Source organism: Myotis daubentonii, chromosome 12, assembly GCF_963259705.1.
Source record: "Myotis daubentonii chromosome 12, mMyoDau2.1, whole genome shotgun sequence".
Taxonomy (NCBI): Eukaryota; Metazoa; Chordata; class Mammalia; order Chiroptera; family Vespertilionidae; genus Myotis; species Myotis daubentonii.
The window spans coordinates 64,875,701-64,900,528 of NC_081851.1; the positions used below are offsets into that span (position 1 = coordinate 64,875,701).

General features: G+C 35.5%; 1 protein-coding gene across 14 annotated transcripts in view; it reads right to left on the reverse strand.

Annotated features, from left to right (window-relative positions):
• The window catches only part of BIRC6 (baculoviral IAP repeat containing 6), a 186,214-nt gene that overhangs the window by 37,284 nt on the left and 124,102 nt on the right, over positions 1-24,828 (reverse strand). For all 14 annotated transcript variants that reach the window (XR_009448008.1, XM_059660181.1, XM_059660180.1 and 11 more), the window contains 13 exons: positions 23,864-24,143; positions 21,969-22,225; positions 21,622-21,730; positions 20,251-20,472; positions 17,894-18,674; positions 15,587-15,730; positions 15,012-15,141; positions 8,573-8,704; positions 7,500-7,667; positions 6,272-6,445; positions 4,979-5,175; positions 2,871-3,171; positions 365-582 (listed from right to left, as the gene is read on the reverse strand). Coding sequence is in view for 13 of the 14 variants with exons in the window: in XM_059660181.1 (XP_059516164.1) it covers positions 365-582; positions 2,871-3,171; positions 4,979-5,175; positions 6,272-6,445; positions 7,500-7,667; positions 8,573-8,704; positions 15,012-15,141; positions 15,587-15,730; positions 17,894-18,674; positions 20,251-20,472; positions 21,622-21,730; positions 21,969-22,225; positions 23,864-24,143 (3,113 nt within the window). In the remaining variant the exon portion in view is untranslated. The remainder of the gene's footprint in view (positions 1-364; positions 583-2,870; positions 3,172-4,978; positions 5,176-6,271; positions 6,446-7,499; positions 7,668-8,572; positions 8,705-15,011; positions 15,142-15,586; positions 15,731-17,893; positions 18,675-20,250; positions 20,473-21,621; positions 21,731-21,968; positions 22,226-23,863; positions 24,144-24,828) is intronic.

Below are 24,828 nucleotides of genomic sequence, written 5' to 3' on the forward strand. Positions count from 1 at the left end.
ACATAGTGTCTCATTCAGTGGTTTTTATTTTCATGTCTTAGTAGTGCTTTTGACAAAAAGTTTGTAACATTGTTTCTTTTTTTTAATGTTATATTTTATATGAAGAGAAGTACACATATTTTTTCAGACTTATTTATAGATTTTTTTGCTGCTAGTCTAAAAAAATAGCATTAATAAGCTCATTTTATGTTATTGCTGGAAGTTATATTGTAACTACATTTTTGTACCTGTATATTGCATCCTCATTAAATTTGCTTATGCCATTAATGAATTGGCCTTTCTGATTACTTCAGAAAAAAACTGCATCTGTACTCTGTGAATTAAATTACGTTTTCGTAACCTAAAGAATTAAAACTGAACCTACCTCTGCTTGATTGAGGCTAGAGTTTGGAACTCGAGGGGCATGGTGGCTCAGAGCTGAGAGACAGACAAGAATGAGGTGTAGTGCTCCAATTTCCAACGCCATTCGCCTCAGAAGCACACCATCGTCAGTTGTCAAAGGTGTAGTGCTAAACAAACTACGAAGGACGTGGAAGGGAAGAGTTGGAAGCACATTGGCTGATGGAGATTGCAGAATATGACCTAGATTAAAAAAAAAACCTCAAACTTAAAAATATTTTAAAACACAATAAGAAACAATATACAGGATAACAAATAATGACAATGTATTAGAAAACTGAATCACTATATTTATTAGCAAACAACCCAAATACCACAAATACAATATTGAATAACTTAAAATGTAATAATAAATAATGTCTGGAAAACCTCTGTAAGACATCATATATAAACTACAAAAGAAACTTGAAATATATTCATATGATAGTTAATAGCTAGACTGTGTTAAATTTATTATAAACTAGAATTTATACTAAAATCTAATAAGTAAAAAAGAAACATGAAAAGTTTCACACAACAGTATGAAAGTAAGTGCACTTGCCTTGGAAGCAGTTGTAACCATAAACAGGTAATAAAAATAAACTATTTTGTTTTGTTTGCAATATAGTTTTCTAGTGTGTTTTAGCTATAAAGGAGTATTAAATGCAAAAGCAAACATCAAAAACCATAGTCACAAGAATGGTGGATGAGACAATCACTGTAGAAAGGAATGTCAGAATTGTGATTTTTAATAACCACTCATTGTATATTCACTAAAAATAATCTGAAATAGCATAAAGGCAATTCTATTTCCTTTTCTGTTTAGGGTTATATCTACTATATTACAATAGAATTCTAAAAGACAATGGTTCTTACCCTTCTGTGATTTTAAAATAACAAAAATGTAACAATTTTCTAATTTAATAGTCATTAACTGAAGAATTAGAAGGAAACCAAATGAAAATCTACTTGTCAGGCTACTACCCTTATTGGGAGTTTTCTTTGTTTCTTTCTATTAAATTACCAGCCCACTTGAAATAATCACCATAAGTTCCTGTTATTATTCTTTATCATATATATATATATATATATATATATATATATATATATATATATATATATATATATATGAATACCTAAGCGACCATTAGGACTGGATGACCGGCCGGTAGCTATGATGTGCACTGACCACCAGGGGGAAAATGCTCAACGCAGGAGCTACCCCTGTGGTAGTCAGAGCACTCCCACAGCCAACCTCCCACAGTCCCTCCCCCCGGCCAGTCTACCCCAATTGGCCCTGACAACCGGCAAGGCCAAGGGAATCCATGCATGAATTCATGCACCGGGCCTCTAGTTATATTATAAAACACATTATTATATATTGTTACTTTCCTCATTTGTTCGCTTTAATCTAAATATTGCTGCCAAATTCACTTTAAAAAAATTAACATCACATCTCTACTTTATTTAATGTTATAATAAATCTTCATTGCTTTTTAGAATAAAATCTTTAGACACCTTTCCATGATTTGTTACCAATATTTGCTTTTAAAATGAGCTTTGAGTTTTTTATGCAAATTTTCATGAGCTAGCTTATCGTTTTTCATATATAAGGTATCCCCCAAAAATATATATATACACTTTGAATCATTATAAAGGCAGTGTTTATTAAAATACATTTCATTTTCATAATTGAGCTGTCATCTGTTAAAGTGTGTACATATTTTGGGAGGATACCCTGAATTCTGAGAATACAAATACCACTGAAACCATTCTTTCTTTCTAAAATAACTCATCTCAACCTCAATTGACTATCCTTCATGGCCCTACTAAAACCTGCTATGCCACTTTATTCACATCACTGGGTAGTGAAAAAATCATCTCACACCTGAGGGACCCCATAATGCTGTAGCTGTCAGTGCTTTTTTTTTTTTTTTAAGAGAGAAATATTGATTGGTTGCCTCACACACACACACACATGCCCCCTACTGAGGGATCGAGCCTACAACCTGCGCATGTGCCTTGACCAGGAATCAAATTGGCAACCTATCAGTGCACTGGATGACGAACAGCCAACTGAGCCACAGTGGCCAGGGATCTCAAGGCTTTTTTAACTTGTGAAATCTGTATGTTTACACAAATTCCTCATTGCTATTACTGGAGGACACTAGCTACTTGAAGGTAGGGTCTAAATACCAGCTTCATCTTCAAATCCCTCCAATGATGCCCAGCAATTTTATAAACACTCAGTAAATACCTTTAGAATGAATGAATGAATGAAACTTGTTTTTTTAAAGATTTATTATAAATAAATAAAATGAAGATTTGAAAAAAAGATTTATTACATCTTATTATTAGAACTAAGTTGCCAACAACAAATCATGTAATAGCTTAACTTTGAAAGTAATAAATGATGATTAATAGGCAATGATCTGAATAACTTTTACTTAACCCACCTATGTTAAATTTCATTAATAACACTAAACACTTACTTCCTTCTCCATCATCTGTCACTCCCAACACCAATCGAAGAAGGCACTGAGCATGTTTTCTCTCTTTTAGTAGCACTTCAGCATAGCCCGGAAGACGAAGAAATAATCCAAAAGCAGCCAAAGAATGGGCCGGTATAGGAGACATGGTCTGTACTGCTGATTTGATAGGTGGAGGTTCAGCGGCAATGGTTTCTGGTGCTTCATAAACTAATTCTCCTGATTGTTCAATTGTCACCCATTCAAACTGATCACTATCCTTTGGCTTTTCCTGAGTGGTGGATGTTATAACTGGGGTACTCACCTAAAGAAAAAATAAATGTTAACTATTTGCATGTTTCAACACCAGGTTCAAATTAATCACTTGATTTCAAATTATCTCCTTAAAATATAGTAATATAAGATCAATAAAGGAATTTCTTTTTTTTTTTTTAATTAAAAGCTTCCAAACATTGAGGAGTTACTTGGTATTTTAAGTATGGTGGTGTCTGCCATGTATCTCTAGTTTAAAGTTTCTATTAAATCCTTTGTTGTTAGTTAAGTAGACAGATTCTTTGGACTATTTAAACATCTTATTTCTCACCAAACTTTGATCTATTACAACTAGCATTCTTATAATTCTTGCCTAAATCAATAATTACCACAGTGGTTGTCAATGGTGACTTTCTAAATCTTTCTTTCTACATTTATTAGTTGGTACTGGACTACAAACATTCCTTCTTCCCCATCTATTTATTTATTCACTGTGGGAAGAGCTCAAGAGATTTATCTCAGTGCTGTGGCCGATGCAATGCTGTGAGCACACTCCAGCAAACATGCTTCCTTGGCACACCAAGAAGCGGCAACGCCCACCTGACAAATCTCCAAGAGCCACCTACTCTTAGCCCCGATCCTCACGCCCATTGGATAACATAGCAAGCGTGTCCCTATTGTATTGGCTGCTTACCCTTTTATATACGGCTGTACTTCCTCAATAAACCTAGATCTGTGTCTCTGAACCTGGTCTCCAGAGTTGTGCATGCAAACGCCCCAGCGCGTTGGGCTCCATCATCCTCACCCCCGAGGGACCCCGTTCCAATTCACTCATTTACTGATGTATACCAGTATAGATTCTGTTATTCTATAGGTTATAATACTCTATTATTTTATTTGATGCCCAAGTAGTATCAGATTTGGTCAGTGGGATCCCATTAAAGCAGGCTTCTGTATTTAGACTGATCTTGTATATTCCCTACCCCAATCCTAGCATTTTTCCAAGGAGCCCAAGAACTGATAATGTGATCTTAATCAGAAGTAGGATCTTTTCAGATGTAATCAAGTTAAAATGAGGTCATACTGGCTTAGAGTAGACCCTAAATCCAATGACAGGTATCCTAAGCCACCACAGAGAGCGTAATTGTTAACACTTGATTTCAAACTTACGGCTTCTTAAATCATAAGAGAAAAAGTTCCATGGTATAAGCCATCCTGTTTGTGATAATCTGTTACAGCAGCCCTAGGAAACTGATGCAGGCACATATAATACGCTAAGCATATGATATTAGAGAGAATCATTTTCCCAACTAATACAACAAAGAGCTTTATTTTTATAACTCTCCATGTACCACTCTCCCCCCCCCCATTAATAAAAGAATAACAGCAATATTAATGAACAGGTAAAGAGGTCAATATAATGTTTTGTAAACCACCAAAAACAGAAATGGTAAATAAAAGGAAAAAAATTTAAACGAAAAGATAATGTATTTGGACATAAGTATATACTACTACTTTACTCTCCCATTTGCAGTAAGATCCAGAAATTGATATCACACCTAAAGCATCATAAAACAAAAATGTTACAGAGTGACACCATAAAATCAAGGTAAATGCTACAGTGTAATGAGTTTGGCAAATACGTTCAGTCTTTAACATTTCTTCAGAATCTTAATCACATAAAGATTTGTACAATACTCAAAGTCTAAGTTAAAGGGTACTTCCAAAAGGTTAATATAAGTTTAAAAATATTTATTTCCTTAATAAAACTGAGAAAAGAACTTGTAAATGAAAAGCCAAACAAAAGAACAAAGGGCTTTGTCATGGAATGATATATTCAATTAGGAATCTTATCTTACCTGTTGAATTACTTCCGGATATAGCATGGGTAGTCTTTCTGCAATAAGAGCCAGTCCACCCATTCCTGCAAAAACTTGCAATGGTGATTGAATGGGACAGGTTTCAAGTAAAGATTCATCCAATACCCCATCCATACATTCATCACTTGGAGTGAGAGCCTCATCTTCTGGACAGCTACCAAGTAAATCTCCATGATCTAGATTTTAAAAATAGGTAAGAAAAAATCTGTTTCTTTAGTACTCTTTTATTTACAAAGCAGATGTCATCTCCCTAATAAAAAAAAAAAAGAGCATAAATATCTTAAGTTACTCAGATACAGCTACATTAAGGCTAGATGCTATAAAAAATGTTTAAATGACTTCTGAAGTTGCCGCCTATAGTCCTGCTACTCAAAGTATGGCCCAGAGATCAGTATCATTGCCATCGTCTAAATAAGTAAGTCCTTAGAGACTCACAGCAAAAAGTAATATGTTGAGCTCTAAAGCATTCAATTAGGAAAAAATGAATAATGATAGACTTCTTACTGAAAATTAAAAATTATGCCACACTGGTTTAGCTTTGAATCACTCACAAAGGAAAATCGAAAGGTTAGTATGTTCACAATAACGAGGTCAACTAAACATTTAAAAAGACAAATTATCTTGGGCTGAAAAAAAAAAGGAAAATTTAGTAAAGAATACAAAAGGCTAATAATTAAATACTGAACTTTAATCATGGGAAAAACTGAAGTAAAAATAAGATGATACCATATGCACACTATGAAAATCATTGCTCAAATAGCATTTATAGTAGTAAAAAACTAGAAACAATCAGAATTTTTCAACAACTGGGGAAAAAATCAATTTTGTTCTAACCATATGAAAAAAAATAGGCAATAAAAATGCACATTTAGAAATATTTAATGGAAAATAAGTAAAATTGTAAGAAAATGTCTGATCCCACTTCTGTTTGAGGAAAAAAAATGTTTATGAGCATAAAATACTACTTTATCTAAATTATCAGTAAACTGAATCCTGAATTGAGATTCTCGCTTTAATTATAAATAATTCACATGGTTCATGCAGAAATAAAGTTTAAAATTAAAGCACAGGTGCTTATAAAATAAGTGATGCTATACCAAGGTATTAAGATTAATTTCCAATGGAAATAATGGCAAATTTTTTATATTTACAATAACTCAGTCATAAAGAAAAATATCTTTATGTTAATATAAGAAAAAAACAAAGGTAAATAGAAATCCCTGCCTCCTGAGATTACAGACTGTACTTTTTAAAGCAGTACCATACACATACCTTTCTCAGGGTGTAGTCTTTTAAAAGAATCTGTTTTTGACAGACTTGGGTCTGTGATAACTCTTGATCCCAATTTAACAGTCAGATCTATTGAGCGGTAACCTTGAGGAAGTTTTCGGTCATATAGGAGAGTTAAAAGTTGAGCAAGTGTCATTTCAGCAGGCAATGGCTGGCCTATAAATGACATTATTAAGTTAAATCTAGAATCCAAGTGGGATACATTTACTAGATTCACCTTACTCAGGTACTTAATGCTTTTACTAAATTATAGGTAGAAGTTTGATTCTGACACCGAATTCAAAACAATTTAAAAACAACCCTTGCAAAGTTTACAAAAATTAAAATCTGTTTCTGACACGTGAAAACAATAAATGATGTCTATACAAAGTGTTAATTAGTCGCTAACCAATCTCACTAAGATCTTCTGAGCCACAGCAAATAGAAACAAACAAACAAAAAACACAGACATTCCTATACATCTGTGGTTGGCAAATCTTTTCTATTAAAGGCTAAATAATAAATATTTCACTCTATGAAGGCCATATGTCTGTGCTGCAACTACTAACTCTACCATTGTAGCATTAAAATAGCTATGGACAATACATAAATAAATGGGGTTAGCTATGTATTTCAATTAAAAAAATTTTTTATAAAAAGAGGCATCCACTGAGCCAAACCAGTCAGGGCATCCAGTTGACCAGCCATAATTTGCTGACCTCTTCTATAAACAACCAGGTAAAGCTAAGAAGGAAAACCCATTTAAAGTTAGTTGGAATTTTGATTTGTAACAATACAATACAAAAATGGAGACACAATGGATATCACCTTGACCAATGGAAAGTAAATTGGTTAAAGAATATATTTAGCTGTGGAGAAAATACTGTTTAATTATCAATGACACATCTAAGGGTTTTACTATGAACTAATTATTTAAAAGTTGCCTCACCACACTTCCTATATAACTTGTGTACTCTCTAAAATATTAATTTTACTAATTATATTATGACACATTAACAGTGAAATTTAGAAAGTAGAGCAGAAGTGTGCAACATAATACAGTGGTGTTTAAAAGGATATGGTCTCACTTCTCTTGGGACTTCATGGGCAACGTCAATAATTCATTTATCTCATCAATAGCACCAGATTAATGATGATTCTGGTAATTACACGTCTGATTTATATAGTTGTAAGATTATTAAAATTTATGTTTTATCATTGTGAACATTACCTGCCAAAAGTTTGTGGTACAGGTGAAACACTGGGACAGTAATTATTTTGTTGGCATTGTCTGCTGCTGAGGAAGTACTTCCTATCTTATCGGGCATTGCCCTCCCTCTCCTGGATGGTGGGCGCGGTGGTGTAGCTGACACAGCACGTTTGGATTGGGATTTCAGCCCTAGAAGTAAAGAATCAGTAAAATTGTATATAGCCAACACACTAATGAAGTAAAAGTGTTTTTCTACAATATTTTAATAAAGCACCACATTCCTAACCAATGCCAAAAGAGAGAAATGTTTCTTTTAATTTAACGCCTGATCTCCTGATTCTATTTGTTCTTCATGAAACTCCACGAATACATTGGGCTGCATTTTTTCCAAAAAAAATATTATCAACTACTGTATTCTATGATATACAGATAGCTGTCCATTTATCATAAAGAAATTTTGTGCAAATATATGTAGGAAATCTTATGTTCTTAATTTTTATCTGATAGAATAAACTAACACAAAGGTCTATTATTTGAGGAGTAAAGTGAACTTTGTCTTCTGAACTAAAATCATCACACTTATGTCAAGGAATACATCCTCCCATATTATAAGTTATCTTGGCCATTTTGCTTCCTACACCTAATGGAAAAAACTCATTTTCAACCAATTTTCTTTTAATTATTTTTTTTCTAATTTTATGTAAGTAATGAACACAATATAAATAAAAACTGACGAATACTTTTTCATTTCGCTTTTTTTTAAAAAAAACAGGGAGGTTACACAAAAATCCCTTAACACAATGGATTTGTAAGAGTATAATTCTCAGTACACTGTGAAGTTGAAATGCAATATGTAAACTATTTACACAAGCTCATACTTGATGACATATTACAAGCTTTGGACATAAAATAAGTTTCACTGCCAAAGAATAACAGATTTTTGATATAATAGTTTTATATTTAGTATTAAGAATCATTGTAAATCAGCTTTTTGCATTAAAACTCTTTATTACATGGAATTCCTAGAAATATAAATTGTTATACTGTATAGAAACACAAACAAAATCAAGATTATAAAAAAACAGAAAGCTTACCTGAAGCAACAACAACACTATAATTGTCCTGAAATCCATTTTCTGCCTTAACTTTTTCTTTCTCTTCATGGTTTTTCTTTTCTTTGTCATCTTTTTGTTCATTAATTAGTTTGGCAGTGATACTTGGTGTATCTGTGAGGAAATATTATATTATGTAAAATACATTGCTTTTCAAAGTCATTAAGAAGGAAAGTGATAAATATCTCAAGGGAAGATTATATAAGATAATATTATCACTAACTGTCGATAAATGGATTTAGGACAAGTATTTTAAAACAAAGTCTGGAACTCACCACTGTTCTTAAATCAGCATGCTTAAAATCCAATCTCAAGAAAATATTACATATTACTTCTAAAGGCAAGAAAACCATTACCATGAAAATCTGCTTTATTTTAGGTATAGTTCAATCTGCTTGCCACCTAAATCTAATCTGTTCCTTATAACATGCTTATCAAGAAAGAATTATTTTAAAGATAAAAAAACAGGCTTAGCAATGTTACTGAAAACCTGTAAAGGGCAAATACAAAATTCAAGCTCAAGATATATCCTAAAGCATTAGACTTTTAGTTATTCTAAAAATGGAGTATTAAGGAACAAATTTTATTCACAAAGATTTGTTTCGCTATCTTTATTTAGTTAGAAAACTTACATAGCAAAGTAATATATTTTACTAGTACTTTAACATGAAATCCAAGTACTTTCATAGATAGTTATTACTCTCTGAATTAATATTTTCTTCCCTTACTTTGGAATATGGCATGCTGTTGGAAATCATGAAAATAATGGAGGCCATATAATGATCTGATTTAGTGATTAAGAAATCCAAAAAGCTTGAACTTTTCTGATATTAGAAATATTTTTCACTAAGATATGATTAATATAAATTCCCTTTTTACTTTTCTAACTTAACACAATTATGATCCTATGATTTATTATATAATGTCTGAGAAAGGCGAAATGATCCTATGATAAAACATCATCTTTTATATTAGACCCCTATTTTACAGCTTTCAAGTATCTGAAAATGTCCCAGTGATCTCAATTTTTAGATATTCTCCCTAACTAGATTGCCTTTATTTAGACAGTTTTTGCTTTTGTGAAATAAAAAAATTTTGTAAACACTGTAACTAATAAATGCATAATAAAAACAGTACATTTTACTTATATACAAAAACAACCAAGAAACCCAAAATGGCAAAAAGTTACACAAGTCAGAGTAAAATATTTAAATAATAAATAAAAATAAAAAAACTCATAGAACTAACTCCTTGCATAGCCAGGTAGGAAACATGTAAAGATCATTAATTAATAAGAATTTATATAGTGTTACCCCTATAAAGCAATAAAAAATATCACTAAGAAGAGGTTTGTTCAACTTTCTGTTTATAATTGTTTTGGTTTGCATTTCCACTCTGGCCAAAATAAAATAACAAAGATGAGATTTACTCTCCCACCTGAAATAACTAGAAATTAAGAAAATATATATGAGAACCAAGATGGCGGCATAGGTTAACGCCGGAGTTTGCTGCTTTGAACAACTACTTCAAAAGTGAAACCAAAAAACGGAAAGGACATCACCCAGAACCACAGGAACGCTGGCTGAGTGGAAGTCCTACAACTAGGAGGAAAGAGAAACGCACACGGACACTCAGAGGAGGCGCAGTGCTGAAGTCAAATTCTGAGGTGCGGAGTGCGCGGAGCCGGCTGACGGCGGAGGGTGCGGTTGTTGTTTTCAATCGGGAGGGAGTCGCAGACTCTGAGCACCAGATTCGGGCGAGTCTTTAGGGACCCAGACTCAAACGGGAGAAGTGGGACTGTCTGGCTTCGGTCAGAGCGAGTGCAGCTTTCTCTCCGAGCTTTGCAGCGGGTGCTGGGACTCAGAGAGGCAGAGCCCCTGGGGACAGGACTGAGAGCCGCCATAACTGCTCTCTCCGGCCCACCCTGTTGATCCCGTGCGACCCGCCCCGCCCAAGCCCTGCACAGAGGCATTTGCCGGATAGCCTCAGGCAAAGGCTAGATTAGCACCTCCCTAGAGGACAGAAGTTCTCTCACTGCTGACACAGCTGATTCTCATAGCCACTTGGCCTGGAGGTCAAACCCTCCCTGGAATTAGCTACAACAATCAAGATTTAACTATAAGACTGCGAACAAAGACCACTAGGGGGTGCACCAAGGAAGCATAACAAAATGCGGAGACAAAGAAACAGGACAAAATTGTCAATGGAAGATATAGAGTTCAGAACCACACTTTTAAGGTCTCTCAAGAACTGTTTAGAAGCTGCCGATAAACTTAATGAGATCTACACGAAAACTAATAAGACCCTCGATCTTATATTGGGGAACCAACTAGAAATTAAGCATACACGGACTGAAATAACGAATATTATACAGACGCCCGACAGCAGACCAGAGGAGCGCAAGAATCAAGTCAATGATTTGAAATGCGAGGAAGCAAAAAACATCCAACCGGAAAAGCAAAATGAAAAAAGAATCCAAAAATGCGAGGATAGTGTAAGGAGCCTCTGGGACAGCTTCAAGCGTACCAACATCAGAATTATAGGGGTGCCAGAAGATGAGAGAGAGCAAGATATTGAAAACCTATTTGAAGAAATAATGACAGAAAACTTCCCCCACCTGGTGAAAGAAATAGACTTACAGGTCCAAGAAGCGCGGAGAACCCCAAACAAAAGGAATCCAAAGAGGACCACACCAAGACACATCATAATTAAAATGCCAAGAGCAAAAGATAAAGAGAGAATCTTAAAAACAGCAAGAGAAAGAAACTCAGTTACCTACAAGGGAATACCCATACGACTGTCAGCTGATTTCTCAACAGAAACTTTGCAGGCCAGAAGGGAGTGGCAAGAAATATTCAAAGTGATGAATACCAAGAACCTACAACCAAGATTACTTTATCCAGCAAAGCTATCATTCAGAATTGAAGGTCAGATAAAGAGCTTCACAGATAAGGAAAAGCTAAAGGAGTTCATCACCACCAAACCAGGATTATATGAAATGCTGAAAGGTATCCTTTAAGAAGAGGAAGAGGAAGAAAAAGGTAAAGATACAAATTATGAACAACAAATATGCATCTATCAACAAGTGAATCTAAGAATCAAGTGAATAAATAATCTGATGAACAGAATGAACTGTTGATTATAATAGAATCAGGGACATAGAAAGGGAATGGACTGACTATTCTTGGGGGGGAAAGGGATGTGGGAGATGTGGGAAGAGACTGGACAAAAATCGTGCACCTATGGATGAGGACAGTGCGTGGGGAGTGAGGGCGGAGGGTGGGGCGGGAACTGGGAGGAGGGGAGTTATGGGGGGGGGGGGAAAGAGGAACAAATGTAATAATCTGAACAATAAAGAATTTAAAAAAAAAAAAAAGAAAAGAAAATATATGAAATAATAGTTTTCAGACCCTAGGAATCAGGAAGGCAGGACAGTGATACAGGGTGAGAGAAATCGTATGCGGTGAGCCCACGATTACTCCAGCTTATTGCCTGGAGAGTTTCCCAGGCCATGCCTCAGCACAGCCCAGGTGTCACCTAAGGTGAGGATACAGAGCTGTAAAATATATACACACATGTAAATATATCATAAAATAGACTGTCTAAAGATCAAAGATCATAAACACACTTTCACAGGACCAAAACACTATTAGAGGTTAAATTCAACATTTAAAAAAAAAAATGTTTTCTCAAGATAACTCTCTGTTGGAGTTTTTACTAGGATGTAGTGTTTCCAAAGCAATCACTTTATTTTAAAAAATATTTTAAATATGTTTTTATTGATTTATTAAATTATTACTAAAGGCCCACTGCATAAAATCTGTGCACTGGTAGGGTCCCTAGGCCTAGCCAGCAATCAGGGCCAATCGGGGCCTCCCAGCTGCTGACCAGGGCCTCCCTTCCCTGGCTGCTGGCTGCCGGCTGGGGCCTTCCTTCATTCCACACCGCCCCCTGGTGGTCAGCACATGTCATAGTGAGCAATCAGTCTCCTGGTTGAACTCCCTTGGGGACAATTTGCATATTAGGCTTTTATAGATAGACTAGGGGCCCAGTGCACGAAATTCGTGCACTGGGTGTGTGTGTGGGGGGGGGGGGGTGTCCCTCAGCCCAGCCTGCCCCCTCTCACATACTGGGAGCCCTCAGGTGTTGATCCCCATCACCCTCCAATCGCAGGATCGGCCCCTTACCCAGGCCTGATGCCTCTGGCCTAGGCATCCGGCCCGGGCAGCGGGGACCAGCAGCTGCAGCGGCCCCGTGATCATGGGCTCCGCTTTAGGCCCAGGCAAGGGACCCCTAGCTCCTGGGACTGCCAGCTTCGACCGTGCCCAGCTCCCATCGCTGGCTCCACCCCTACTTCCTGCTATCACTGGCCAGGGCGGAAAAAGCCCTGCCCCCCAGCTCTTAGCTCCCCGCTGGGTTTCCGATCACTGTCAGTGGCAGGGGGCTTCTTCCTGCTTTCCCTTTCGCCTCCCTGCATTGTGCCTACATATGCAAATTAATCGCCATCTTGTTGGCAGTTACCTGCCAATCTTAGTTGGCAGTTAACTGCCAATCTTAGTTGGCAGTTAATTTGCATATAGCCCTGATTAGCCAATGAAAAGGGTAGCTTGTACACCAATTACCATTTTTCTCTTTTATTAGTGTTGATAGTTGTTGTTTTTTAAATCCTCACCTGAGGATATTTTTCCACTGATTTTTAAAGAGAATGGCAGAGAGAAGGGAAGACAGAGAGAAATATCAATGTGAGAGAAACACATCGATTGGTTGCCTCCTGCATGTATCCTGTCTAGGACCAGGGTTAGAGAGGAGCCTGCAGCCAAGGTACTGTGGCACAATCACTTCATTTTAAAAATTCTTAGGTAATAAATGGAACTTATCTGTAATAATAATAATACAATATGACATTTTATATTTTTTATTTGTTTTTTAATTGGAGAGAGAGATATATTGTTGGGTTGCCTCCAACCTGGGTATGTGCCCTGACCGGAATCAAACTGGCTACCTTTTGGTGTATGGGACAATGCTCCAACCATTTCAGAAAACAGCATTCTTTTGTAGCGAAGATAAACCAAAAATGTTAAATTTCCAATCACTTTGAAATGTAACATTTTTCCATTATCAAGTTAAACATATGAAATCTCAATAATTGAATTTTAGTACTCTTCCCCACTTCCCTCCTTAATTTAACTAATTTCTCTTCATCATAGAGGGACATTTTCAGGGCTCTGTCAGAAAAACATTTATAAGGTCTAATTTTCAGAAAAGCAGCTGTAACAGATAAGGCAGACATTTTTAAACAAGAAAAAACATTATGTATACATTTATATAGTATTCTATCATTTTACTGTATAATTTGTAAAAAGATAAGAATTACAATTTTATGCACAGTTGTATGCAGTAACTAAAACTGGAAAAGGATCTTTTCTACCTTATTTTCTCATAATAATCTCATCCATTCTCATGATTTAATTTACCACTTATATATGGTAACAATTACCAAACTCTTCAAATCAGCCTTTTACTTTAAGCTTAGATTTGTACTTACAACTGATAAATGAACATCAGCAGCTTTTTCTGAGATACTGTTAACTTCCTTCAGTTATCAGCATTGCTTAAAACTGAAGCACACCCTCTAATAATGTACAGACATATGCTTATATTTACATTACAATGTAAACAGTTAAGTTTCCAGCTTGTTTTTAAATCTAACAACATACATAAGACCATAAATACTTCGAAGGGCAGAATATGTGTCTTGCTCATTATTACAACCCTAGTACAAACTACTGTGCTTACAAATAGCATGAATTCATTCACTGATTAGGATTGGTGATAAACTCAAACCATCCATAGTCGATTTGCATTCTGCCATCAAAACTGTAAGTTTTTAGTAGTTAGTAAATGTTTAAAAGCAGTATGTGAGAGCTTTTGAAATACAGGTAAGAAGCCAAGGGGAAAAGTTATGTCTTCTTTATTCACTAACTATTATAAACAATAAAGTCAACAATCAATTCTACCTTACTTTCATCTTCTGAACACTCATTTATTCCCTAGATTTAGTAAATTGTTATTACTGTCATCCACGCTAATACTCTGGAATTCACTTACTATAAAACAGCCAGAAGGCTTATTGTGAGAAAATTCTATCAATGGCTACCCACAGCTTGTCTACATATCCAACAACCCCATCTGTCATTGCTACACATAACACACATCACACCAAAAGAAGTATAGATGCTAACTTGTATTATACAATTTTTCTTCAGCTACTTACTCATGCCTCATAATATGAAGATATCTTGTTCTTTTCTAGCCATTAAAAGATTGCTGAGTGAATGAATGCAGTAAAATAAAGTAATAAAAGTAATAAAATTGCAAATACATAGAACATAAAGTTAAAGAAAACTTAAGTCTGACTTACCTGACACCCTGTCAAGAACTTCTGATAATGTTGTTGACACTGGCAAGTGAAGTGTCCGGAACTTGTGGCCTGCTCCATACATTGGATGCTGGATGACATGGCTAGTAGCATTGATTCTACCTTTGTATAGCTGAAAATTAATTCAAAATAAATCAAATGTGGTTATTTGAAATACATATTAAAAACATTTTTAAAGCATAAAAGACTAAAAATTCAACAATGCATATAAAATATAACGGACTTGTTTAATGTGTTTCTTTAAATATGGCATATTTATCTGCCTGTAATTTGTAGGTCAAGTTTTACATTAGCATTATTGTACCTAATATTATGTTAGTTTTTCCCAAATCAAATTATACTATTCTACTAATATAGAATATAATTAGGTTATTCTAGGTAGAGAGCGTTATCTCAGAGATTTTTAGGTCCTATCATGAAGTATACAAGTTTTTCTAATTTTACTTTGCTTTATTAGAAATTAGAATGTAGAAATTACTGCAAACTTGATGTGAAATTATAAAATATCTTTACAAACAGCTAATCACTAAAATTTAATTTAATTGTTGAATACTCACTGGACAGGGAGACTGTAGAAACATTGTCACTTTCTCATCCTCTAGCATCAACTGCAAAAACAATCTACGTACAAACCCTGAAATGTTCCCCGATGTAGGAAGGTTCCCTCTTTGAGGAGATGCCTGAAAGAGTTCACAGAGAACCTGGCAAGACAAGAGATTTAACGTTAAATGCCATGTTTATTTTCACCTTTGTATTTTCACTGAAAAAAGAAAATTAAGAGTGTGATTTAACAAAGTATATGTGAATATATCATATCAGTAACTAAAGAATACATTATTTCATCTTAAAATACATGAATACAGAAGTAGGTAAGAAGTGCAACAAAAATTTCTGTGGAAAAGGGAAATTACTACTGTAGAGTTTTCAAATAATAAATACTCAGCATAACCAACTTACTGTTAACTTTGGTCAATATCTAGGTGGTTACAATACAATTCTATCCTATATATATAATGAAAGCCTAATATGCAACTCCACCAAATGGCAGAATGACTGGTGGAATAATTGGTCGCCATGACATGCACTCACCACCAGGGGGAAGATGATCAACGCAGGAGCTGCCCCCAGCCCGCAGGCCCCTGGTCAGCTAAGGCGGGTGCCAGCGAGGGCCCCCCCCCCCCCCCCCCCCGATAGCCCCGCTGGTCAACCCACAGATCAGTCCTGATTGCCAGCCAGGCCTAGGGACCCTACCCATGCACAAATTTTGTGCACTGGGTCTCTGGTCTATAAATATATATATATATATATATATATATATATATATATATATATATATGTATATATATATATATATATGCGCCTAAGCAACCATCCAACTGGTAGCTATAACATGCAATGACCACCAGGGGGCAGACGCTCAATGCAGGAGCTGCCAAGCTGCAGTGACTTGGCAGCTGTGGTTCTCCAGTGACGCACCCAGAACGAGAGAGGAAGGAGCCCAATTCCAGGGTGTGTCACCATGAAAATCGCTCTCTCACAATCCAGGACTCTTGGAGGATGTCAGAGAGCTGATTTTGGTCCAATCCCTGCAGGCCAGGCCAAGGGCCCCTACCAGTGCACAAATCTGTGCATCGGGCCTCTAGTATATGATAACTACATTTAAGATATAGAACCAAGCCTTACCAAGAAGCTGCAAGATAATAATTAGGCCAGAAAGCAATGGGACACAAAGTTTCATGCTATACAAAAGCACAAACCAAATTTTCAAATACCATATTCATGGCCTTGCTTATAACAATGGTAATTTAAGCATTTCATTTTAATTGGGGACATTAAGGAGATATAGTTTCCCAATAATTACTTTAGACCATAAATTACATTACAATAATTCTCTTCAAAAAAACTTTGAGGCAGGCATTACTAGCCCCATCTTATGTCAAACAACTTACTGAAGCTAGAAACAATCAGAAAGGAGCAGAAATTGACAATAAGCCACTAGATTTACTCTTTTAAAAATTTATGCATTTTAGAAACATAGAAAAGAAAGGTAAGGGGGGGGGGAGAGGGAGAGAGGGAGAGAGAAAGAGAGAGAGAGAGAGAGAGAGAGAGAGAGAGAGAGAGGAAGAGAGAGAGAGAGAGAGAGATCAATTTGTTGTTCCAGTTACGTTTATGCATTCACTGGTTGCTACTTGTATGTGCCCTGACCGGGGATTGAACCAATAACCTTGGTATAGCAGGATGATGCTTTATCAACTGAGCTACCCATCCAAGGCCTAGAATTACTTTTTAAATAATTCTAGCTTTCAAGATTTTTGGCCCCATAGACTTAATAGAATAGAATAATCTTTTACAGTTTTAAAGTGACTTGTCAGGTGTCTCCTATGTTAAACCTACTCTAAATATCTTCTTCATGTCAATAATTGTAACAATCCGGTTACAACAAAACACAATGCCTCAGTACAGATGAGGCATTCAATGATCATCTTCAAGTGGTCAATCCTGTTCCAGCAGCTAAAGTGGTTTTTGGGGGTCTGGTCTTCATATTTGGAGAGTTCTTAAAAAGGAAGAGAGCACGATGTATAGCTAGATTTTCTGTGATTTTGCCCACTAGCTCATCAAAAAGATTAACTGATATATGTGACAGTTGAGGGGAGGAAGGAGAAGATATCAGTACTGTGTGTGGTTTTTTCCCAGTACTGTATTTTATTTATGGTTTAAATTCACACCATTAAATATACCCAATTCCAAACTTTAACACCATCTAGCCTTATATAATACATGCCCCTTTCTTAACTAATTTCACGAGGACTATTTGACAACATATTAAAATTACCTAAAACATAAGCCAGGTTTTCCACTCTTACCTGTGCCATCAGCTTTTGATTATTAGGGTGGCATGAAATGCACTGCAGGAAGAATGCCACTGTTGCATTCTCAATTGCTGTCCTCTGTTGAGCAGTCAATCCTGCTGTAGTAGCTGAAGAGAGAGATGCTGATCTTGCACTCGTCTGTTGTGCACCTAAATTATGTCCTCCAGAAGTGGACCCAGAGTGACACAATAAAAACAGAAGTGCTGTCCATAGTGGATTGACTTCTGAACCACCGAGCCAGTCTTTCATAACATGGCTACTGCCAACCTCTGTCAAAAACCTAAGAATAGGAGCAACCAGGTCTGCTGTAATAGGCATCTTATTGCATTGTTGTGGAACATGATGCCGCCTGAGTTTGTCCTGGAATGCATCTATTGACTGAGCAATGCTTTCCGAATAAGAAATGTGGCTAAAGCAGAAACTAGCCAGACTCCTCACAAGAAGAGAAGGCAAACCTGAGTCCAATAATTGTTTGATAGCTTCTGGAGACTGAGAAGAGGAAGCAAGAGTTGCCAAGTGTGATTCCGTTAGTGCAAGAGGAGCTTGTGCGTTTTTAGAGTCATCTGTTAAAGATGAACTAAGATCTTGCTTTTTGCTGTCATCTGTCATAGACAGTCTGTGGTGACACTGCATTGGAGGAGGTGTAATTCCCATCCAGCCCATCAGCAAAGAAAAATAACTTGGGTGTACGTGGCACATTGAGCAAAGTAGACTGTCAACAGCTTTTTTCAAAACCATATTGCAGGGAAGAGACATGGACCAATTGAAGAGTAACCTAGGGGAATAAAAGATACCAGGTAAGCAATGTGTATGTATCAGGTCTATGTACATATAATATATACTCTTATATTTATTCCAAATATTTCTACTAGAGATCAATCTAAACTCTAATGAAAACTATACTATTTATTTGACATAAATATGATTATATGATAAGAATTCAGGAATACTGCTCAGAATATACATTAAGTATTTAGTTAAACTAGAAGGTAAAATAAAAGTATAAAATGAGTACAGAAAACCAAGAGATCTATATTAAAATATTTCTACCATTCTCTGTGATCTCAAAAAAGTGACATTAAAAAAACAATGAAAAATTATACCAAGAAAATGTCTAGATCAAATTTGACAATTGATGGCTTAAATACATTTTTGCAAATCAAAAGTTATTAGTGACTTTCTTTTTTTTAAATATATATTTTATTGATTTTTTACAGAGAGGAAGGGAGAGAGATAGAGAGTTAGAAACATCGATGAGAGAGAAACATCGATCAGCTGCCTCCTGCACACTCCCCAATGGGCATGTGCCCGCAACCAAGGTACATGCCCTTGACTGGAATCGAACCTGGGACCCTTGAGTCTGCAGGCTGACGCTCTATCCACTGAGCCAAACCAGTCAGGGCATGACTTTCACTAATAAATCACAGATTATACCAACTGGTAGGGGCAAATATGACAATGACCGACTCCAAAACAAAAGCCCAACTTTTTATCAGTCATAGGACTCTTCAAAAATAAATATAATATTCTGCTAAGACTTAGGAATTATCAGGCAGTAAGCTCAACAATGCATTAGCTGGGTATGATTAAGAAATGTGGGTAGTGGGAACTACTTATCAAAAGAACAATTGTAACAGACGTCTAAAATGTAGTAGTAAAAACAATTAGTCAAGAAAACCTTCTGACATAGCAAGTCTTTCAAAATTTCTAGCTACACTTTTGGTCCACAGATACACATTAAAGATAAAAGAATCTGATGGGTAAATGTGCAAATAGGATAAACACTATGAAATGTAGGGAGCATATACATTTACATTCTACTTTTAGGTTGGAAAAACAGGCAATGACATTAATACAGCGGTTCTCAACCTGTGGGTTGTGACCCCTTTGGGGGTCAAACGACTCTTTCACAGGGGTCACCTAAGACCATTGGAAAACACATATATAATTACATATTGCTTTTGTGTTTAATCACTATGCTTTAATTATGTTCAATTTGTAACAATGAAAATACATCCTGCATATCAGATATTTACATTACGATTCCTAACAGTAGCAAAATTACAGTTATGAAGTAGCAACGAAAATAATTTTATGGTTGGGGGTCACCACAACATGAGGAACTGTCAGGCATTAGGAAGGTTGAGAACCACTGCATTAATATATCTTCTTAAAACATGAAGATAAATTAAATTTTGGTAACATCTCATTTCAAAGTTGTACCTAACTATATTTAACTACTACTTTCAAAGTATTATTTTTATTCCAATAAGCATATAAAATACTATTTCAAGTTAAAACCAAAGTAATTTAGTACTGGAGAGAAAAAGAATTTCACAAATCATACTCACTCAAAGAGGTCTTGGTCCAACAGTGCTGGTAAATCATACTCTACAAGGAGTTCATAACTGTGCCACAGAATTGCTGCTACACAGTGCAAATGAGAAGGAGATGGCATTAGCAGACCATACTCTATTGCCGAAGAGGTAGGGCACATGTAGCTCATTCTGCCACTTCTCTTCATAGCAGCCACTCTTGCAGAATCACTGACCCATTTTAACAAGGCCTGAATTCTTAAAAGAAGGAAATGATATTCACATAACTAATTATATCATAGCTGACATTTAATATGGATAAGTATCACCATTGTCCGAAATAAATATACTTATAATAACATACTAATGTTCTCATGAATTTTAATTTAAAATAGAAGGGGAAAGGAATTAGATAAGCAACAATGATATAGTAGTTCTAATTTTCCAATAACCTTTCCAATCTTAACCGATGAAAATGTTTGAGATAACTATAATTCAACAAATAAACATTAATTCCTACCTGATTTATAACAAAATATATAACTAGAATTATAGTACATACAACTTAACAAACTCACCATCTCTTCTAAATTTTCTCTCACAACAAATCCATACAACCTAGAGTAGTAATCTGGGGTTAATTCTTCATTGCGCAGAATCACATGCAATATAGCATGTTTCATAAATCTAGTTCCCATGCATTATTATAGTACAGCAGTGGGCAAACTACGGCCCGCGGGCCGGATCCGGCCCGTTTGAAATGAATAAAACTAAAAAAAAAAAAAAAAGACCGTACCCTTTTATGTAATGATGTTTACTTTGAATTTATATTAGTTCACACAAACACTCCATCCATGCTTTTGTTCCGGCCCTCCGGTCCAGTTTAAGAACCCATTGTGGCCCTCGAGTCAAAAAGTTTGCCCACCCCTGATATAGTAGCAGCCAATCACCCTCCTTCACTCTGAAAACAGAATATAAGCCCAACATATGTGCTTTTACAAGTGCCACTCTACTCTCAATCCCCTGAAACTGGGGACCACTATCTGAGAGTAAAAGAATGATTAAAGCAATAGTGATTTGAAGTTTAAGAAACAGAAAAGATACATTGCCCATTCTTAAAGCACTATATTTGTTTTTATTTGCTTTCAAATTTCTATTTTAAACCATCAGATTTTTTTTTTCTAGGTAAGAGAGATAGGGGTAGGAAGGTATACGTAAAAATGTATATTTAATGCTCACAAAAACCTCTAGAAATTGCATCACATAAACTATACAGGTGAATATACAATATAATAAATGGTCTTAACTTTTATAAAATGATATAAGGAGAAAGTATTACAAATAACTCCACTACAAGTGATTGTATGTTTGTGTGACCTTAATTTAAAAAATGAGATCATTATATACCTGTCTTTTGTTCCAGTGTCCTGAGTTGTTCCAAGCTGATAAAGAATATCTATAGTAGAGTCAGAAGACAGCCCATTCAGTCTTCCAAAAAGCAAAGGGCTATTTAAATCTTGTAATAAAGAACAAAAAGGAAAAAGTTGTTAAAGAAGTAAATGGAATGAGATTTGCTCAATTTAATGTTATTCAGTAAAAATAACTCTTCTACAAATTGCAACAAAAAAGCAAACTCCAAAAATAATAAAGGCATAAATGGAAGTTAATTTCAGAAACAGAAGTAACCACAAATGGCATAATTCAAGTCATTGCTTTGCAAATGTAAAAATTAAATTATCAAAGGTAATTGTCACCTGTAGGATCACTGCCTGATGCTGCACAATTTCTCAGCAGAATGTCTATAAGCTTCAGGCCAATTCTAGTGGACTGCAGGCCTATCTTCACAAGCACAACCTCAATGTTGGGTGAATGCATTCCACAGTATGGGGACATCAATAAGGCAGCACAAGTTTGTAGCAGATTAGCAGTAGGTGCAGCAGCACTTGCCATCATTCCTTCCAGATCACTTATGTGAGTTAGACAGTGATGTAATAATCGTAACCATCCAATACTGAAATACACAATACAAAGTGACTTATAATATAAATTTACATAGCTCAAATTATTTCAGGAGTAAAACAAAACTTCTTAAAGATCAGCATGCTATGTTCATAAATAGCACCAATCTATGTAAAAAAAAAAAAAAGGTTTCAAATACTGCACTATCAAATAAAGAATAACTAAACAAAATATTTATGTGATAATAGTATTTTGAAACTATGTGCTTGCTTCTTTCGCAATGTCAGAAAATGTTGTTATATATATACACATACTTATATAGGACCATAGACGTGAAAAAATGTAAAGTCTTGGCAGCTTGGGAATTAACAAGATATACTAAATTTTTTTTATCAGGCAAAGCTTTCAATAAAACCAGTTTAAAAAATTTCCAAACAACAAAGTACACCAGAAAAATGTAAATTAAAGAATATATTCAGGTCCTTGTTTGTTTGGTTAGTTTGTATGGCTCAAATACAACCCTTTTGCTAACTGGCATTTAGGAATTACCATATAAGACTAGATCCCTGGTCTATGTGGTCAATTTCTATGGTTTTCTATGATTAAATAGATTCCTGGTGATAGGCATTTGGATACTTTTTAAAAATATGTTTTTATTAATTTTTACGGAGAGAGGAAGAAAGAGAGATAGAAACATTAATGGGAAAGAACCAACATTGATTGGCTATCTCCTTCATGCCCCCTATTAGGGATCAAGCCTGCAACCAAGGCATGTGCCCTAATTGGGAATCAAACCGGTGACCTCTTGGTGCTTGGCTTGACACTCAACAACTGAGCAACACCAGCCAGGCTAGATATTCTTATATTAGACTCCAATCCAAGAAATTGGAATCCACCCTAACCGGTTTGGCTCAGTGGATAAGAGCGTCAGCCTGAGGACTGAAAGGTCCCAGGTTCGATTCCTGTCAAGGGCATGTACCTTGACTGCAAGCAGATCCCCAGAGGGAGGTGTGCGAGAGGCAGCTGATCGATGTTTCTAACTCACTATCCCTCTCCCTTCCTCTCTTTAAAAAATCAATAAAAGAAAAAAAAAAAGAAACTGGAATCCCATCCACATATATACCACATTATAGATCAGCTCAAGGATTAAACACATATAAGTCTCAATTTTAACCAGCCTCAAGGTTCTGCTTTGATAAAATTGTCTCTATTATTGGGGGGGAGGGGGGGGGGATGAGGACACATCTGTAATACCTTAACTAATAATAAAAAAATAATAAAAAAAAATAAAAGCCATTAGAGCACTTAAAAAATAATTGTCTCTATTACACTTAAAGAAACACACACAATAAAGCAGGTTCTTATATAGATACCTATTCAACAAAGAAATGCCTAAACCCTATAAAATAAGCCACAGCCCTGAATGGTATGGCTCAGATGGTTGAACACTGTAACATGCACCAAAGGGTCACTGGTTCAATTCCCAGTCAGGGCACATGCCCAGGTTATGGGTTCCATACCCAGTAGGGGGCAAATTGGAGGCAGCCAATCAGTGTTTTTCTCACATTGTTGTTTCTCTCTCTCTCTCTCTCTCTCAAATCAATAAAAACATAATTAAATAAATTAAGTAAATAAACTACAGAGTAATTTCATAGAAAGCGGGTTTTTTTAGAATGAGAAATAAACATACCTTGTTTTAGATACCTGATCTTCAGATGGAAGAAAGGGATTGTTAACTGTGGCTGAAGAAGTGGTACCAAAAGCGGTGAGGCCCAATAACTTAATTTGTGAAAGCCCTAATGTGCTGGCATCTCGAGGACGATGGAGTCTAAGGCAGACAGCAGAGGCTACTTCTGCTTTTACAAGCTGAATTTTTATGTAGGTGAGACCACTTGTGACTACAGGAGTGGACAAAGGTAGCATATTTATTCCATCTGCACTCACTTCAACAGACACTGAGGATGGGCAGGCTGCAAAAGAGAAAATGAAACAATTACTAAAGAATAAGTAAACTAGCCTTCATAAGTTAGTGGAAATTCCAGTAAAACAGCAGCTTTCAGTTATATTCACAATTAAGTTGTCAAAAGAGCATTTATACACCAAATCATTCACTGACTCTCACCATAAATTATTTTGAGTTATTTTCCAACATATAATATGAAATCTACAACATAATAAAAATAGTTTTTATAAAATTGTAACATTCACTTCAAAAAAGAGTAACTAAAGATATACAGTCCACATGTACTTGACTCTCTATTCTATTTTATTTAGAATTATCTCCAATATGGGACATCTGATTAATATGTTCAGTGTTGTCAACAATTTAAGAAAATTGTTTTGTCTTTTTTTCAAACCTTAGCCAAATATCCTGAAGAGTCATTTTTAAAATAATTTCCTTCTAAAATTTAAGGAGGCCTAATGAAGTAACAATTGGCAGTTGCTATGGGAAAGTGTTTTTTTTTCCCTAACAACATGAAAGCCCATACAATAAATTTATCGATTAACTACAACAAACTTTGAACTCTGATTTTAATTTGGACAGTAAAACTAGCAAGTAACTCTTATTGTATGTCAATTACACACCAGGATTACAAGTCATATCGAGTATTAAATATAATCTTCAAATCCTTGAGATAAGTATTATCCACATTT